General features: G+C 37.3%; 1 protein-coding gene across 1 annotated transcript in view; it reads right to left on the bottom strand.

Annotated features, from left to right (window-relative positions):
• Positions 1-20,384, bottom strand: part of KLHL20 (kelch like family member 20) — a 62,861-nt gene that overhangs the window by 9,886 nt on the left and 32,591 nt on the right. The window contains exons 3-8 of the mRNA XM_044677051.1: positions 19,678-19,836; positions 18,501-18,595; positions 15,134-15,249; positions 6,992-7,175; positions 1,263-1,406; positions 233-366 (exon numbers count right to left, since the gene is read on the bottom strand). Of these exons, the coding sequence (XP_044532986.1) occupies positions 233-366; positions 1,263-1,406; positions 6,992-7,175; positions 15,134-15,249; positions 18,501-18,595; positions 19,678-19,836 (832 nt within the window). The remainder of the gene's footprint in view (positions 1-232; positions 367-1,262; positions 1,407-6,991; positions 7,176-15,133; positions 15,250-18,500; positions 18,596-19,677; positions 19,837-20,384) is intronic.

The following is a 20,384-nucleotide window of genomic DNA, read 5'->3' as shown; positions in this document are numbered from 1 at the left end:
CAAGTCACTGAACCTTATTTAAGACTCAGTTTAGTCATATGTAAGATAGGAATAATAATAGCATCTGCCTCCCAGGGTAGCTAGAATGATCAAATGAGACAAGCATAAAGCCCTTTGGCACAGTGCCTAGCACACAGTAAACATTGTTATATTACTAATATTAGTGGTTTGACACACTGGGAATTTTTTCATTCTGTCTTAGGGAAGCAGTCGAATCTTAGAAAGGACTAACCTGTATTGAGAGGAGATGTTCCATCAGAGCCACCTACAGCATATAAAAACCCTCCTAACACAGCCACTGCCACTCCAAGCCTTCTAGTACTCATGGAAGCTACTCGAGTCCACTTATTCTCCTTTGGATCATATCTGTAGAAAGAAAATGAAAAGCTTGGGTGCATGTTCTGATAAAGAAGAATTCTACTTTGTAGGACTCATGTTACACCAGAGATCTTTGAAGATATATTTTTGCTAACTGTCAAATGCAGTGAAATTGTTAACATCTTAATTAACTGTTGGGGGAAAATGCCCAACATGATTGTGAACATGCAACACTAAAGTCTTTGAACTACTGAAAGTAAGAATCATTCTATGTACAATGGAGAGGGGTATGGGCAGAGTGTAACACATTAAAAACAAGGAATTACAAAAAAGTGGTACAAATGATGTCAGAAAAGAAATGTATGAATGAAAAGAAAGATGGACTGATCAGATGGTGAGAATAAAGAGTAACCATTGGATACCTAATTGCCTTCAATAGTAGTAGAGTTTCTGATTAAGTGAATATTTTTCCTGTTAGTCCTTTGAAAAATGCACTTAACATTTCCCTGATTATTTCAAATCTAAATGTAATAGCATCTTTTAAAAGATTTCTACATTTCTTTTCATTAAAAAACTTATTTTAGAATTTGAGATTCCTGAATGAGACAGCTTTGCTTTTTCTTTTTTCTTTCTTTTCTTTTTTTTTTTTTTTTTTTAATAAATCTTTACCTTCCATCTTGGAGTCAATACTGTGTGTTGGCTCCAAGGCAGAAGAGTGGTAAGGGCTAGGCAATGGGGGTTAAGTGACTTGCCCAGGGCCACACAGCTAGGAAGTGTCTGAGACCAGATTTGAACGTAGGACCTCCCGACTCTAGGCCCTGACTCTCAATCTACTGAGCCACCCAGCTGCCCCCTTTTTCTTTTTATAAAAAGGCCAAGGGCATTGTACACAGTAAACACTTAATAAATGCTTGATTGATTTTAAAAGATTTTTAAAAAATCACCTCTCAACAATATTGAGACAAGAGACTCCATCTTGTCCACCCACAGCATATAGATAACCTCCAAGAACAGCTACTCCAACACTGGTCCTGCAAGTGCTGGTAGGGGCCACGTCACTGCTCCACTGATTTGTTTTAGGGTCATACCTGTTAAGAATAAAGCAACAAGTGAGGTTTGTTTACCAGGCATGTATAGGAGACTTCAGTTTAATTAGCAAAATCTTGTCAAAGATTTTGTTATGACATATTATGCCTAAATAATGTCCACTGGGAAGTCCAGTTTTATTAATGATTTCTGGAAACCTAGTATAATTCAGAGTTAATATTTCTAAACCTGGATAATAACAGATAATATTTATACCGTACTTTAAGTACAGAAGAGTGTTTTTATCTCATTGGATATTTGAGATTGTTTTATAGTAGAATGTAGGTGGGAACTGAATGATGCAGTGAACAGAATGCTGGACTTAGAGGCAGGAAAACCTGTTTTCAAATTATTCTAGGACACTTATTAGCTATGTGACCTTGGGCAAGGCATTTATTCTGTTAGTCTCAGTTTCCACTTTTGTAAAATTGGGGATAATAAAAGCACTTACCTTACTGGGTTGTTGTGAAAACCAAATGAGATAATAAACTGAGTTAACTCAAATTTTAAAATGCTATATATACATATATATATCTACACATATATTATTATTAGGAAAGGCTAAGATCCATTATAAATTATAGACTGCACAGATGATGAGAAATGTGAGCGATGATAATCAAAGGAGTTTGATGTAAATCTAAAATGAAATTCTTGGCAACTGACTTGGCTATTGGGAAGTAAGGGGTTAAAAAAGATAAAAAAAAGAATCAAAAATTGCTCTTGAAGTTTTAGGCATGGAAAACTAGCAAAATAATGATGTAGTTTACAGAAGCAAGAAAAGCAAGAAGAGGTGCTGGCTTCAGGGAAAAGTGATGAGTTTTAGATATGAATTTAAGGTGCTGGCAAATCATTTAGATAGAAATGTCTAGTAGATAGCTGAAAATGTGGGATTGAAGCTCAGGACAGTAAAAACTGTAGACATAAGATATGCAGAAGATATACATAGAGAGTTGAAGGAAGTCATGGGAATGGACAAAATGGACCAAATATAAGAAGAGAATGAGATTGAGAGTAATAGGAAGAAGATCCAGCAAGGGAGACAGATGAAGTATATTTGGCAGAAAGTTATAATTAAAGAGAAACTTCTTATAAATAAGGTAGTGCTTCAGATCTTTGTTTTTGTGGATGACATTCTTCTGATTACATTGAGTCATGGAGATAATACATAATCTCCTAAAAAGACCATGAAGAGCATGAAAAAAGCCTATTGTCCAGACTACAAAATGTGGTACAGACAATGTATTCAGCAGGCCTACCAGAAAACAGAGATCCAGTACAACACAAATGGACAATAAGTGGGGCTTACAAATGAACAGGAATATAACAGGCTTAATTGCCTGTAGGATACTGCAGAATCCTTTTCATGTCCCCCAAACTCTTCTCTGAAATTAAGGACCATGTTTTTTAATACCAACTTTTTTTCTGGTGGTGGTATATGGTCGTGAGTAATGGAACACTAGACTCTGAAAAATTGAAATTAATCACCCAAAGGGAGGATGAAGAGGCAAATAGTATGCACAAACACTGTAATACATTACAAACAAGGAATTTGTGATCCTTGGAATTGCAAAGGAAAACTATAAAAAGAAATCAGTGAAAAGGCTATTATAGGTGAATGACTGAAAAAAAAAATTGGCTAGCTGTGAGATCAAGGTAAGGGATCACCAATGGACAGCTTGTATCCTTAGGATTATAGGCAAAATTGAAAAAGGAACCTAGCACACTTTATGGATTTGGTAACCATGACAAAGTTATAGGAGGAATTGGAGAAATTCACAGAAGATGCGTAGGCATGGATGGTTATAATTGGTATTATTGGAAGAAATGCCCACATTGATAACAGATCATTTGAATACAACAGCACAGAAATCCATGTTTTTTTAAAAAATGTAAATTTGTTCCAAAGAGACTGATATTTAAGGAACACTTTTGAACAAAATATGAATTTCTAATTTGCTTCTGCACCTATTTCATGGAAAACTGCACTACTTCCCAGTAATTCACAAATTACCATCCTTCTGGTACTTACTTCCACAAGCAAATTTCAGGGCTTTGTCAAGATAAAGTGCCATCCATATTTACTATGTATCATTTGATGCAGAAGGAGGCAGATCAGGACTGTTTTTGGACCTCTCCCTCCTTTCAGAGGCCTGTAGTCATGTTCTATTCAATTCATGCAGTACTTTTCCTCCAGTCTAGATTCTGTGGGAACAGGGGCCTGTGCCAAGAAACAGCCTAAGGCTAGGTAGATGCCACCAGCACTTGTTGTTGTGTTTATTTCTAAACCATTCAACATGTATGAAATTGTACTACCATTTTTATCAGGTTCCTTTCATTTTCTTTGTGTCATTAAGTTTTGTCATTAAGTGTTGGATCCCAAATACATTTTTTCAATAAGTCTCTCAGTTTTTACTGTGATTTTGGATAGTGAGGTGCTTTTTAAGGACAAATATGCTATGTTATAGTGGAACAGATTGTACACTCAAGAAGCTTATAATTTGTCAAATGTAAAGAAAAAGGACCTACTTATACAAACATTCATAACTGTTCTTTTTTTATGGTGGCAAAGAACTAGAAATGGAACGGATATCCATCAGTTGGAGAATGGCTATACAAGTTGTGGTATGATTGTAATGAAATACTATTGTGCCATAAGAAATGACAAATGGGATGATCACAAAAAAAACCCCCCATAGACTTATATGGAGTGATACAAAGTCAAATAAACAGAACCAAGAGAATACTGTACACAGTAGCAGCAATATATCAAATGTGAATGACTTAACTATCATCTGCAATGCAAGGATCCAGGGCAACCCCAAGAAACTTAAGAAAAAGTCTATCCAATGCTATAGAAGGAACTGATGGAGTTTGAATGCAGATTAAAGCACAACACCTAAAAAACTACTAATTATCCATTTATTTTTCAACTTGCATGAAGAAACACTTTTTGACAACTTTTTTTTTTTAAACCCTTGTATTTCGGTGTATTGTCTCATAGGTGGAAGATTGGTAAGGGTGGGCAATGGGGGTCAAGTGACTTGCCCAGGGTCACACAGCTGGGAAGTGGCTGAGGCTGGGTTTGAACCTAGGACCTCCTGTCTCTAGGCCTGACTCTCACTCCACTGAGCTACCCAGCTGCCCCTTTGACAACTTTTTAAACATTTTAAAATTCAAAATTTTCTCCCTCCACACCATTTTTACCCTCCTTGGGGTAGTAAATAGTCTGATGTAGGTTGTACCTATTCTTTCATGTAAAATATATTTCCATATTGTATAATCAGAATCTAATCCCTAAAACTTCAATCCCCAGCATCCCACTTTCCTTCTCACATTACATGTTGAGGTAGGGAGGATATAAGTTTGGTGTAGCCCTGCTTCTTGCTCTCTTACTGTGATCTCAGCTATGTAAAGGTGGTGTGAGATGAGAGCCTGGAGAGAACTTACTCATGTGGTTTTAATTTTGTTAGATAATTAGGTTTTTATACTTCTATTTCCTTTTTAATCCTTTTGCTTCAAGTGATTATTAATAAACTTTATAAAAATAACACTTGGAGTTATTGATATTAATTTAAATCTTACACTCATGTGATGATAGAAGACACATATAATACATACAATGGAAAGCTCATGAAGGAAATATAGTGGAAGATGCCATATTTTGATCGACACTCAAATTTCAACAGTTCCTACTTTGGCTGTGGATCCCATTTTCATCATGAGTCTCTTATGGTTACCTGGGAGACTTGCTTTGCTGATAATGTTTAGTCCTTCACAGTTGATCATGGTATAATATTTCTGTTACTAATACGCTGCTCTCCTAGTTCTGCTCACTTCACTTTTTTCAGTTTATATAAGTCACTCCAGGTTTTCCTGAACTCATTCCATTCAGCGTTGCTTATGATGCAATAGTATTCCGTTACTGCCATATACCACAGCTTGTTATCTGTTCCCTAAGTGAGACACATACCACTTTTCACTTTATTTCCTTCATGAGTTTTTTCCTTGTATAAGCAACACATTCTTCTTTCACAACATGACAAATATGGAAATGTGTATTCATAACAGCACATGTATAACTTGTATTATCTGACATCTCAAGGAGGGGGTAAGGAAGGTTGGAGAGAGAGAACATGGATCGCAAAATGTCAGAAAAAAATTATTACTGAATATTTTATCTATGTATGATCTGAAGGAAAAAATATAACAATAAAAAAGAAGCCTACAATTCAGAGAGCACCCTTTTTTTTAAACCCTTACCTTCTGTCTTAGAACTGTTGGTTCTAAGGCAGAAGAGTGATAAGGGTGGGCAATGGGGGTCAACTGACTTGCCCAGGGTCACACAGTTGGGAAGTGTCTGAGACCAGATTTGAACCTAAGACCTCCCATCTCTAGGCTGGCTCACAATCCACTATGCCCCCCAGAGAGCACTCTTTTTGATAGGATTATCAATGTGGAGGAGACAGAGAGGACTCAGTAACTTGAAAAAGACTGAGGAAGTTTTTTTAGGACATGGAAAATTGAGCTGGTTTGTAGGTAGAGGGAAAAGAAATGAGAAAGAAAGGTAGGAGATAGGGAATCCTGGGTTCCAATCTGACCTCAGACACCTCCTAGCTGTGTGACTCAGGATAAGCCATTTAAGTCCCACTGTCCAGCCCTTACTGCTCTTCTGCCTCAGAGTGTCCGTTCTATGACACGGAAGGAAGGTAAGGGGTAAAAAGGATGGAGTGAACAGTCGCAAGAAAGACTGCAAAAAAAGGGTGGGAGGGACGGGCACAGGGGTGGCAGTGGAGAGCTAACAGCTCAAGAGAAGAGCCTGCTCTGGGGCTTGGCCAGGGACAGCTCCATTTTCCCATGAGCATGGAGCCTGTGCTAGCTGGACTGAAACAGAAGGGAGACTCAATCAAGTCAGCCTCCTGATTTCAGGCTTGGTTTCATTTGGGCAGTCTGTGTCCTCCAGGGGTGGAGACCCACAGGAAGCAGAAGGGACAAAAGCCTTTCAATGACTAAAAGAAGCTGCTAGAAGAGGGCGCAGAGGCTGAAGGAGGAGAACAACAAGGAGAACAAAGAGGCAGAAAGGTCAAGAGGTGGCTCATGGCATGGACTCAGAGTCCTTACCAAAGGGGTGGTCAGGAAGGGGAATCCAGAGCCCAAGATCGTGGAAACCAATCAGAAGGCTGTTCCTGGTGATCTTACTATGGCAGGAACAATGCTGAAGGTGGAACTGTTCTTTGGTTGCTTAAATTGATGCTAAAAGGAGGCTTAGAGCTCAAATATGTTTGATTAGCTACAAGGGGTCTCAGTGAATAAAACATCGGGTCTGGAGTCAGGAGGACCCACATTCAAGCCTGGCCTCAGATGCTTGGCAGCTATGGGTCCCTGGGCAAGTTACCTCCCCTCTGTGTGCCTCAGTTTTCTCTAATATAAAATGGGAATAAGTAGAGCACTTCTTTCCCAGAGAGGCTGTGAGGTTCAAATGAGATGGCTGCACAGCACCTGGTGCAGACCAAGTGCCAGACAAACATAAGTTATGTTTATTAGTATTAGTAGGAGAAGGTAAAGATAACCACAGGCTTCCCCTTACCTTTCAACACTGTTGAGATAAGAAGATCCATCATGGCCTCCAACTGCATACAAAAGGTCATCAAGAACACTGACCCCTACCCCACAGCGCCGTTTGCTCATGGACGCCACCATTCTCCACTCGTTGGTCTGGGGGTCATAGCGCTCCACACTAGAAATGGCATCTCCACTACACCAGCCACCCACTGAAGGAGATGAAAGGAAAGGGGGGTCCAAAATATAGACCATCTGTAACAAAGAAGTCTTTAAAGGCTTTTTACAATTTAAGAAATATCTTCTAAAAGGAATATCAAATTATGGCCTTAAACAAAGCTTGGCAAACTTATCTGGGACTTTATTATTCCCCCCCCCCCCCCATCTTACATATTCAGAAGGAGAAAATAATTTCCCTCCCTTTATTTCTATATGTAAATCAGTAGTTCCCAAGCTTCTTTCCAAAAAAAATATTACTTAGTGCCCCCTGGAAATTATAAAACTATTTATTGAACTCAGAATAGAATGTAATACAAAAAAAGTGTGGCCTTCACCACCCCCCTGGATCGCTGCAGCACCCACCAGGGGGCGGTGGCGCCCATTTTGGGAATCACTGCTTTAAGGTCTATAGTTCAGTCCAAAACAGGTACGCGTGATACTTAAGTTCTCAAGCGGCAGGGGTAAACTTAAAATTGCAGAAAACCCAGCTGACAGGGTAGGAATCAAATGAGATAACATAAGTAATGGAGATAACATAAGTAATGTTTTATAAATATAAAATGTCACATAAATACAAATTATTGGTATTACCATTACTTTACTTCATTGTCAAAGAGTAAACAGGAAATCAAAGACACTAAAAAGACTTCAAAAAATCTTCAGAACAGGCTGATAAATATTCATCCCTGAATAGTATTTTGAGATTTATGTATAAAGTTCCTACATCCAAAATCTAAAAGTAAATTGGTTGCCAACATTATGATAAGTAACAATAGAGGAATTCTGCTTGCTTACCAGGCAAAGCTTCAAAAAAGTAAATTTGACAGTTACTAAATTGTAACTATATAAGTAACTATTAAAATCTGTTTTCAATAGGAAGAAATAGTTCACAATCATGTTTAAACCATGTATAAACCATGTTTCTAACTACTGTATAAACTGTATAAACCATGTTTCTAACTACTAAAGAAAAAAACTGGAAGCTTAAAAAAGGAGATTACTCTTCTATGGCCTAAGGAGACAAAACAAAAAATGCTAAGTATTCTGTTATGACAGGAGGGGGTTAAGATTGTATTTAGAATAACTCAAGAGAAATCCAATAGCACAGCTTGATATGAGAATAAGATTTGTTCCCCTCACCAGCTGGGCTAAGCTTCCTTTAAGAGTGAAAATTCTCTAACTAACCACAAGGCCTTAGAAACCAGTTTCTGGCTGACAGTTGGCTAGAAGGTAACCAGGAAGTTGAATGCTGATTACCTGAAACCTTTGGTTATATTTATAAGGTTAGCACTAGCTAACTAGGATCTGACTACACAATTACAGATATTGTCATCAAAGTAAGTTGTTCACTTTAAAGATCACTATAGGTTTAGAGATTAAACTGGGTTTATTAGGTAAATTGATGGGCAGGTAAATTGGGTGTAAGAGAGTAGATGAAGGAAACCTTGAGTAATCTTGCATATTGTAAGTCTAAATAAATATTTAAAATGAAAATGTTCCCTAAGGTGCAGAGATCAAAGGGACCTTGACCCTCTGACTCTGAAGCTGTTTGATGCTGAGTCCAGGGCTATGAAGGGTAAGATGCTGTTGTAATTCTTGTTATCTGTTGAATAATCTTGATTTGAAATAAAGTTTATTGGCTATGCCAATAAAAGGTGTTTGATATGGCTAGCAATAAGGGTTGACCGTGCCTGCCTATACCAAAACTCCCACCTCCTAGGGCCTAGACTGTCACCTCCTGCCTCCCTAACCCAAGGAGAAACCGAGTCCCTGAGGGGTCTGTGCACTTCAATTTATATCCTTGTCCCTAACTGTCACCTTGCCACATGTCCAGGGCTGCTTTGCTAGGTTCTGAGTTCCAAAGTGGCAAACTGCTTTTTTGTACCTACAGAAAATGGCTGCCCATTTCTGTACATCACAATTCCTACTGCTTTATAGTGACTGTGGTCTCCAAAACAATAGATGATAATGGAATAACTGGGAATAGGGATAATCAACTTATTATTATTGCTGTGGATAGTGTTGGCTGAATCTTGACAGCATACCTGGCACAGCAAAGTACATCCAAAGTCACTGAATTCCTCATCTAAATATATGTGGAATACAATTTTGGAAAAATATTTCAGGGAAGGTGGTAGGGGAGTCTCAAAAATGTACAATGCTATCTTATAAAAAACAATGCCAAATATAGCTTTAGACAATTTCTCAAATAATAGGATCACAGACTTGGGACAAGAAGGGACCTTAGAGGCCTAGAAGTAAAAAAATGAACTAGACCAAGGTCACCCAGGCAGTAAGGGACAGAACTGTGCTTTATACTCAAGTGCTGTCTCTAAATCCCAAGCTCTTCTTTTTTCATTAGTGAATTAACAAGCATTTGATGAGAACCTTTTATGTGCCAGACACTGTTCTAGGGATTGGGGCTAAAAAAGTAAGCCAATCAATACCTTTGGAGAGCTTACCTTTTGTAATAGGAGAAACAACATGGACACAGATAAGGACATAAAAAATAGGTACAAAATGAAAACAAGATAGTTTTGTGACTAGTCTCCCAAATGATCATAGGGGGATTGTGAAGATGGGATTAACTCTCCCCTGCCCATTTTTAGATTTAATCACCAGAAGCGGTATACACCCCACTTATCCTTAAGTATGGAGACATCTGTGACTCATGTGTGCTATAGGGAGTGATGAATCAGGCCTAAGCAAAGCTATAGCTGCAATTAGTCCATGTAAAGTGGAAGGAAGGTACAAGGAAGTGAGGAAAGGAATGAAAAAGTGGCAAGATCAGCTCTTGGGCCTTCAAACTTGACCTTGAAGGAGCTCTGGCTTGGGACCTTGGACTGTTCTTTGATTTTTCCCTTAGAACTACCACGTAGGTGAGTGAAAAAGGCTGATTTCCTTTTCCTGGTTTTCCTGGAGGTACTAGCCTCCAGAAAGACCCCTCATCTTAGAGGAGGCCTTGTGGTTAGAACCCTTGTTTAATTTACCTCTGGCCCAATTTTCTGGGGCCTCTGAAGCCCCACCTGGTTTGGAAGGGGCTGGAGCAATTATTTACTCTCTCTCATCTCCTTATTTTCACTCTTTCTCCTTTTGTAGATAAACTACCATAAAAAGTCATTTTGACTTGAGTAATAATTTCAGCAACCACATTTTTATATATTTAGTCCAACCCTTTAATTTTTAACCCTTACAGTGGGCACCAGCAGTGGGGCTGGGGAGAATCCAGAAAGATATATATAATGTAGAAGGGGTAGTTGGACTTAGTCTTAAGGGAATCCAGGGCCTCTAAAAAGGAATTTGAAGGGAATGTTGAGTTTTGTTTTGGGCACATTGTATTAGATGTCTATGGGACATTCAGTTAAAAAAGACCAAAGGGTCATACATTATAAAATACTAGAGAGCTCAGGAGGGAGTCTTTTTATGATGGAGAATTTTTCAGTCAAAAATGAAGCAATCACTAGATTAGAATATCTAACTGATGATTAGAGAGAGAAGGAATTATGGTGGGGACAAATTGCTGGATGACAGAGGATCAAGAGCCCACATAAAGGGAGCTGGCCTTAGCCAGAAAGAGTCAACTCTTTATCATTTTATTGGAGACTGAAGTGAAGGAGGAGGTGATGGTATCAGGAGATCTTGAGATGTAGCAAAGAGAAGATGGAGCTCCTGGCTTATAGGAGGTAAGCCAATTTGGATAGAAAATTGAGTGTGAGAAGGGAACTAGAAAGACTGGTTAGAATCAGACCCTGAGAGGTTATAAACATCAAGATGAATAATTTTTATATTATATTAGAGGCAATAGGGAGCCTGAAGTTTTTATAGCAGGAGAATGACATAGTCAGACTCACTTAGGAAAGATGATTTTGATAGCTGCATGGAAGATAGAGTAATCAGAAAGCTGGGGGTCCATGTTGGGGGTATAGGTGGGAGGACCTAAAAGCCTGAACTATATTATACAGTGCTGGTTATGTGAGTGGAGAGAGGACACAGACACAAGATATGCCAAAGAGGTAGAATGAATGAAAAAAGCATTTTATTATGTACCTACTATGTAACATTCATTATTCTAGGTGCTGGTGATACAAACAAAAAAGTCAGACAGTCTTTGTCCTCAAGGTGCTAGTATCCAAATGAGGAGGACACCACCTATATGGAGTGATGGCAACATAGGGTAACCTTGCTCTAGGAAGTCACAGGAATGGACAGAAGTCATGGCCATCAAATGTTATCTTTTCTCGAAGCAAGACTGGTGTTAATTTATTATTGCTTACAGAGAAAAGTTGACAAGATATCTGGGATTATGAATAGGTATTAAGCATGCTCATGTTAAGTGTGGTCAGATATATTGGGTGAGGTGAATTTTCATTCACTCATCAATCAGGAAACATTAGCCCCAAGGCAGCATGAAAACTTTGCAGATTAACTCCTCTATTGGTATAGGGCAAGGAAATCCTCTTGAAATCAGTTTTAAAGGTGATTGGATATAGGGGTGAGGAGGAAAGGGATAGTGCATAGTCTAGTAAGACTCTGAGGTTTTGAATATGGATAACCATAAGTATAGTGGTACCTCAGGAGAAACTGAAATGAGAAAAAGGAAAGAGTGGGATTATCAAGGAGCAAATAGAGTTTTGTTTTGGACATGTTGAATTTTATATGCCTATAGGACAGTAGTTAATGATGTGGGACTGGGGTTTGGAAAAGAAATTATGGCTAAATCAAGAGTCATCTGTAGTTTGATAATAACCACAAGATCTGATAAAACATCAGAACACTGGGAGGCTGGGAAATTCAGTAGAAGAAAAGTTGATGGCTAACAATTTAGCATCTGAAATAGGAGTAATAACATCATTAAAAGGAGAATGGAATATATACTCTAAGGAGAGTAGAGGAGGGGCAGAGGGAGAGAATTTAATATCAATTGTCTTCCCTAAGAAATGTTGAAGTGTGTATGAAAGGTGAGAAGGAAAGAGAAAAAATTAAGGAGTCATGACAAAAGAGTATCATCCATTTTTTCCTTTGAGGAAATCTATTCCCAGTGTGCCAGGAGATAGAGAGAGGGAGAGGATGGCATTATAGCAAGATAGCAAGAGGATGGCATTATAGCAAGAAAAAAACTTAGGTGGTCAGAGCATACAGAAGGAAAGAAATGGTATTACAAGAAGCATCCTATCTCAAGAGAATTTTTAAAAGAACTAAAGAAATTTCAACCTTGTATAAAAAACAAAGTATTGTAGGCAGCTTCTATTAAGAAACTATTAGGCAAGGGGGCAGCCAGGTGGCTCAGTGGAAGATAGCCAGGTCTAGAAATAGGAAGTCATGGGTTCAAATCTGCCCTCAGATACTTCCTAGCTTTGTAACTCTGGGCAATTCACTTAACCACCATTGGCTAGTCCTTACCACTCTTGTGCCTTGGAACTAATACATAGTATTGATTTTAAGACAGCAGAAAAGGGTTTAAAAAAAAGAAGCTATGGATCAATAGTTTCATAAGAGAAGGCACTCATTATGTTCTTCAGAGGAGAAGATACAACAAATAGGAAAATGGAAAAAAAAGTTTTTCTAAGAGAATCAGGGAACCAGTGATAACTGGGGGCTTAAAAACACAAAGGGTTATTTCTAAGGTTCTCTCTAGCTTTAAATCTATGATCACATGATTATACCAGATCCTAGCTTTTTATACATAGAATTTGGTTTGAGTGATTTGAGATGAATTGTTTTATTAAACACCTGAGAGCTGCTATTCAGAAAAACAAGTGAGGGGACAAAAATCAAAAGTTAAAGGTTTGAAGTGAACAAATAAACCTTCTAACTATAATTGAAAAAGTATTATAGTCCAAGTAATTGGCAAAGTGCAAGAGCAGATCATACTGGATAAAATTTGAAAAATTATGGAAGTGAAGTTTTGCTTAATCTATTCAACAAGCATGTATTAAATGCCCACTCTTTATAATACTTTTTTAATGTGGGCAAATAAGATATTTTGTGATGCTGCAGAGTGGTACAGTAGAGAAAGCACTAGAGTTGGAATCAGTAAGACCAAATTTAGAATTTTGCCTTAAATCCTTATTACTTATGTGATCCTGAATAAGGTATCTAACCTTTCATTTGCAAAACGGTAATCATATCTGCAGCACTTACTTCATAGCATAACTGTGAGAATCATATGAGGCAATGTAATAATTGATGGCTCTGCAAATGGTATATAAATGTCAATTGTTATGTAGTTAAAAGACATGGATTTCTATGGTCTCTGAACAACTGAAAATAGAAAGTATCACTCTTTAGGAAAGGTGGGGATGAGTAGACTAACAACAACAAAAAAACTCCAAGGATTTCAGAGAAGCAATGTCATCAAAGAAATGCTTAAGCAAAAAAAATGGGATGGTAACTTGGTAAGAATAAGGTCTAACAATATACCAGTTCTCTTTCCCTATGGTATCCTCATAATGTTAAGAAAAAATGGGGAGGGTATGACCTTAGCATGTTAGGTGGATTTCTTATGGCAAACTTCCATGGATAAGAGTCATATTGGTTATTGTCTGCATTGCTGGATGGTGTACCCATGGGCTCAAAAGATCCACAAATACCTGTTATGTGGCAAATATCTCTAGCACATTCCTCTTAACCTAATTCCTCACTCATCTTCTCTTGGTTCTTTTCAATCTCAAAGGATAAGACCCGTTTCCTTAGGACTAACTCTGGAGCCTTAGCATTCCATCTCTCCTATCTCTTCTATTGCCTTGTTTCCTCAGCCATTCCTTTCTCAAATGCATCAAGTATTTCTGTCTTTTGACTCTTTTCCTTAAACTTATGAATATGTTAAAAAGCAACAATCTTTCTTTTAATTCTGCTACTGTTTAGCAATTCTCTTTATTGCTTACCTTCTATAAAGAGTAGTCTATCTGTGTTACCTCTCCTTTACCAATCATATAACAAATATTTATTAGGTGCCTACTACTGGCCAGGCACTGCACCCAGGGTCAGATACAGACAAAAAGGGGGGAAAAAATCTCTGCTCAAGGAGTTTTATTGTATTGTGGATGACAACATTTCATATATAAGCATATGCAGAATCCATAAAGATCAAATATGAAATAAACATAAGGTAGCTAAATAGAAAGTAGTTAGGAAGTGACGGCACTAGAAGTTGGAAAGGATGAAGAAAGACATCATGGAGACAGTGGTGCTTGAGCTACATCTTGAAAAGAGTAAAGGATTCTATGAGATGCAGGTGAGAAGGAAGTCCATTCTGGAGATGGAAGATTGCCAGTGCAAAGGGAAAGGAGATGAAAAATATGTCAGTAAAAAAATTTATATTTTTTCATAGTGATAGATATGGGAACCAATCATTACTAAGTAAGGGAATGATATGGCCTCACTTGTGCTTAAGGACAATTCAGTTTTTGAGCATGAAAGAATAGGACAGCTAACAAATAAACAAATTGATGTTTATTCTGCATCTAAAAGAAAGTACACAAATTTCTTTGTTTGGGCAGAAATAGTCCTACAATAGATTAGGGTATTTCACTAATTACTTAATAAAAATATACCTCAAGATTATCCATATCCTTTCATTCTTAATTCTCTACTCACCAAAGCTGTTAAGTAAACATCCACTAGAAGGTAGAAAACCACTTATTAAGCCAGGTAAAGCTTCTATAAATGCAATGGCATTCTAGGTTATGAACAATCTCTTCTGAATTTTTATAGTGTCAATTCATTATCCAGAACTTGATCCTCCCTACATTTCTGACATTCCAAACAATAAGATCAGCTTATTAAAATGAAGGCAAGACCGTGCTTGAATACTTAGCCAGGTGGTCTTTTTCTGTCTAGTACTATCTTCAAATCATAGTTTCCATAATAATTGGTACCACAGGAAAACATGCAAATACATACAATAAATATTTCAAGGTGGATCACACAGCCACAGGCATTGGACACAAACCTGCAAACAGTACCTCTCCGCATCGAATAGGCTTTCGTGGACGTGTTCTTGGTCCTTGCATCAGGGGTCGTTCTTGTGGCAGTAAAAGGTAATTTTTAGCTTCATCCACTAGGTCTCTGGGAGAAGAAAGATAACTTTATTTTAAAGGTCTGAGTAACCCTATCAAGCTTTAACATGATTTAGGAATATAATTTGATGACAAGCATCAAGTATCTATCAAAATCACAAATGTTAGTAAATATAAAGAATTTAAGAACAATAGTGCAAATCATATAGCTGGGAATTAGTTATCATGTTCATTATGAACTTATCTTCTCAGGTCAGAATTAGCTGGAATAAGTATAGAAACCTTTCTAAAATACAAAGGTTTAGTTTGGGTCAAAAAATGCCATAAAAGAAACTAAAAGTGGTTGTGCTATATGTGTACTATTAGTTGACATGATAGTTAATTTTCTTTTATTTAAACATATTTTGTTTTGATTAGCCAAGAGGACAGTAAAACTCACTAGAATTAATAAGACTTCAAGGAAGTATATATATAGAAAAGGCCTAGGAGGAGAGTTTGTGGGGAACTCAGGCTTGTGGGTGGGAAATGAATGACAATCAAGGAAAGGAGAATACTGTAATGATTAATCATGACTTAAGAAGACCTATGATGAAACAAATTTTCTACTTCTTGGCAGAGATAATGAATTAGAGGTGGAGAATAAAACATCAATTTCTAACACAGACAATGTATTGATTTGTTTTGCCTGACTATATCTAGTTGTTACAAAGATGAGTTTCTATGTAGGTAAGAATAGTTGATGGGCAGTGATAATGTTGCAAAAAAAAGAAAAGAAAGCATCAAGAGAACATTAAAAATCAGAAGAAAGCAGAAAAGACTTAAAAAGGTATCACGAACAGGGAAGTTTTATTACTACTGTGTTAAATTTAAAATTTACTTAAAATCCCCCGAAATTATGGAAATTCAGTCTCATTTATAATCTTTTCTATTTTTCTTTTGTACTGAAATGTTGTCTGCCAAGTTTATAATAAAGAAAATTTTTAAAAATGAAAGAAGATAGGGGTGGCTCAGTAGACTGAGAATCAAGCCTGGATGGTAGGTCCTAGGTTCGGACACTTCCTAGCTGTGTGACCCTAGGCAAGTCACATAAGGTAAAGGTTTAAAAAAAAGAAAGAAAAATTATAACTCTTACCTTCCATCTTAGAATCAATACTGTGTATTGGTTCTAAGGCAGAAGTGTGATAAGGGCTAGGCCCAGGGTCACACAGCTAGGAAGTTTCTGAGGCCAGATTTGAACTTAGGACTTCTTGTCTCTACGCCTGGCTCTCAATTCACTGAGCCACCTAGCTGGCCCCTGAAGGTAAGAGTTAAAAAAAAAAAAATGAAAAAAGACAAAGGAAGAGTCAAACAGGTAGGTAATAAGAGTACATGTAGAGAGGGGAAAATGAGAAGCCCCCTCTGGCACATGTGCCATTGGTTCACCAACATGGATATAGATGGACTGAACCTCAAAAAAGTTGATGAGTTCTGTTAAAAGTAGCAAACCAATGATGTGTAAGAGTGAAATTTGGGAGATGCCATCTTTAAGTATATATATGTATTTTCTATGGACACGTGGAAATTATCAAACTACATTTCCCATGGTCCAACGGGTTTCTGGTTCCAGTTCTTTGGGCGTGGGGACGCCTACGTCTCCACGCAGAGAACAGTTTAAATCTCCTGGGTTAGGAGGGAGTGGCCTCTTGGCCAGCAGACTCAGGAAGAGAGGTAACAATAATGGCTGGGGCGGCAGTTTTGAATTCTTACAAGTGCGTGGTCTAATAACTTTATCTATCAACATGGCTTTAATCAAAATACTAATTTATATTATGATATCAGCCTTTATTATTTTTCATCTTTATAGATGTGAAGTAGCAATGAGCTTGCCTACTCTTCTTGGTTATGTAAGGAGTTGTGAGAGAAGGAACACTGAGTTTAGGACAGGGATTCAGGTGTTCCATTATCAACAGAAAATGTGTGAAGAGAAGAAAATAAAGATGATGAGGAGGAGTTTGTTAATTCCCTTAAGAGCAAGAATTTCAAAAGGCAATATGGATCTGAACTGAGGAAGAGAACTGATGAAAGTGATGAAGGGATGAAAGTGCAATGATAAATGTCTGATAGAAAGGATTTTTGTGTTAATGGCTGAATCAGTGACTGACTCACAGGCATAAAGGCAACAGAAAAAGGAAGTCTGCTTGCCAGAGAATCGGAAAAGATTAGTTTGATTGTAGCCCCTGCCCTTGAGAATCTTGTGATGACACATGATGGGAAGGCAACCCCAACATCATGGCTGGTCCTTAGAAAACTCAGAAGCAGGATATACAGGTTATAGGTGGCTATGTCAGAGAGTTCTAAGAGTCAATGAATAATTGGTATTGGTTCTTTCAGGTTGGATTGACACTATTCATTCCAAGATAATGGAGAATGAGACCCAAAGAAAATACTCTGAATGTAGAACAAGGACTTGATCCCCATAATCTCTGATTCTTCTAGTAAGCCTTCTACATTCAGGGTATGGCTAAATGGGGCTCACACTTTCTTATAGAATTGCATCTCCTTCAGGGCAACTCTAGCTCCATAATCATATTCTAAGAAGGCAAAAAATAATAAACACTCAGAAGACATTCTTGTTTCCTATCAGTTTACCTATCCTCAAGTTCTTACCAGCATGGACCATTTAATAAATATGGCACCTTAAGTTTCTGGATCTCTAATAGATTTAAGTCTATTTTAGTGTAGGCTCTAGTGCTTCTGGTACTTTGAAGTCTGAGCTCTCTAATGAATATGAATTTCCTTTGGAACACTGTTTATGGTTCCTTGAAATCTCTTATGGTACTAAATGTTGTAAAAGATGAATGGATGCAGGAAGTCTGGACTCAAAATATAGCATCAGCTACATAGCTTCATCCTAGGTCAGCTTCATAAGTGTTTACCCAATGAACAAAAAGTTTGAATCAATAGTAATTTTCCTAAGAAAACTATATTTATCGTATTTTAGCAGAAAATTATCTCTTCAAATCCTAAATTGGCTTAAAATCTTCGAGTCATTCAATAAGCATTTATTATTAAAATTATAGAAATCAACTTTAGATTTCATTGTCACTTCTACATCAATAAACACCATTCCCCAAAACTAACAGAATGGAATAATGTAAGTTCAGTCCTCCCCTTCTGAGCCTTCTTTTCTTGACTCTATCCTAGAAGAAAAACCTATTAAAAATGACTTGGATTCAAGGAAGAAGTAAAAGTAAATATGACAAAGAGGAAAAAATGTAAATGCCCATCTCTTCGTTACTTCCTGACAGAGGATATTCTTACCTGCATTCTTCATCACTTTTGATGAGGGGGTCAGAGCCTACTGTACCCACCAGGAACTTGGGACTAAGCAATGGTAGGCGAACATGCTGCAGCACCTATGAGATAATAAACACTACTAAAGGTACCAGTCTATAATCTGTAAGACATCCAATTGAGTGCATGACTCAGGAATAACTTTGTTTTCCAATTTTGCTTTCAATTATTTTGTGATCTAATTGGAAATAGTGAGATAAAAAAAGAAAAGGCAATGCTGCCCTGTAATAAAAAATTTTGGAAGGACAGTGCAAGAATCACAGAAATTGAGAAAACATGAAGGGGTTATAATTTATTTCAGAGGAGGGCCTATCCAAATTGGTAAAACCACAAATTAGAAATACATTTTAAAAACTTCCCAACAACCAATATAGTTATATGGATATAGTAAGATAATTGATTCTAGTTCTTTACTTCAAATATCTTATGTCATTTAAGAAGGCTATTTTGATCTTTCAGCAGAGCTTATGCAATTAGACACAAACAAAATTAGCAGCCCCAGATAAAATCTAGTTATCCCATTAAAAATTACACTAATAATGGTGGTTATCAAATGTTTCCCATCCTGCAATTACTTGAGTTCCATATAATCCCTTTAGTTCCTCTTTCTTCTTTCCCATCCCACCACTACTAAAGAATGTAAAGGTTTCCAAGTTGTTGAAAAGAAATAATGTATTTATGGTTATCTTTATATTACCGATTTCAGACTATTTAGATTATAACTTACATTATGTTCTAAAATCTATAGTTGCCACAAAAGAGTGAAGATTTTCAAGCAAGCAACACTTTTTTAAAAAAACTCTTACCTTCTGTTTTAGAATCCATACTAAGTATCAGTTCCAAGGCAGAAGAGTGGTAGGGGCTGGGCAATGGGGGGGTTAAATGACTTGCCCAGGATTGCATAGTTAGGAAGCATCTGAGGACCTCCTGGGGTCTCTAGGCTTGGCTCTCTATTCACTAAGCCACCTACCTGCCCCTTAGGACAAGACAGTTAAGCACAAATCATTCTAAATATTCTTTGGCCCAACCAGTGCTAATCTTATAGTACTGGATAAATTTAAAATTTCTTTCATGTTTCTGGTTCAAAATCAAACTATTTCCTCTAGTGTAGAGAAGATACTTACATGAGCTTTCTGATTTTTACCTGTGGAAGTTGGGGTCGTCTCTCTTGAATACTGTATTTAACCCAGGCCATTACAGCATTGAACACCTGTTCTTCACTTCGAACATTTAGTTCATCACTGGATATAATATCAATAAGCTGGTTGGCTGGAAGCAACATAAACTCCTCACTTTCCATCACCTGTTTAAAAGTAGGTAGAGATAAAGGGGAAACATTTGCAGTCACAAGTAACTGTGATGAAATCAACATTCTAATAAAAAAAAATTATCAACTTGTTCCAGTTTGAATCAACATCAAACAGTGGGGCACCAAAAAGAACAAAATTAGAATTATGGAATCTTAGTTAACAGTGACTTATACAAAGAAGGGTTAGAGAACAGACCTTTGATTTCAATAGCAAAGGGAAATTCCTGAGGTGAAAAATTTCCTCTAACAAAGAAGGCTGGTACCTTCTCTGAAACATAGTTTTAGGACATTGAGAGATTAAGTAAGCTCAGGGTTACTCAGCCAGTATCATTAAAGAGGAAGGACTTCAAAACCCAGGAATTCCTAACTCTAGAGCCAGTCTAGTATCCACTAGACCTAATTACTTCATGGCAGGTACTTAATAAATGTTTGATGAATTAAGTTGTACCCCTTACCTGAATCCCCTCTACAATATCCCTGCACCAAAACTCATTTTGTCCCTCTGAATGCTTCAAAATAATGGAAAACTTTTTATTTAATAA

The sequence above is a fragment of the Gracilinanus agilis genome, chromosome 4 (assembly GCF_016433145.1).
Source record: "Gracilinanus agilis isolate LMUSP501 chromosome 4, AgileGrace, whole genome shotgun sequence".
Classification (NCBI taxonomy): domain Eukaryota; kingdom Metazoa; phylum Chordata; class Mammalia; order Didelphimorphia; family Didelphidae; genus Gracilinanus; species Gracilinanus agilis.
The sequence above is the reverse complement of the archived record's forward strand: the minus strand, read 5'-3'. Positions and strand labels throughout refer to the sequence as shown.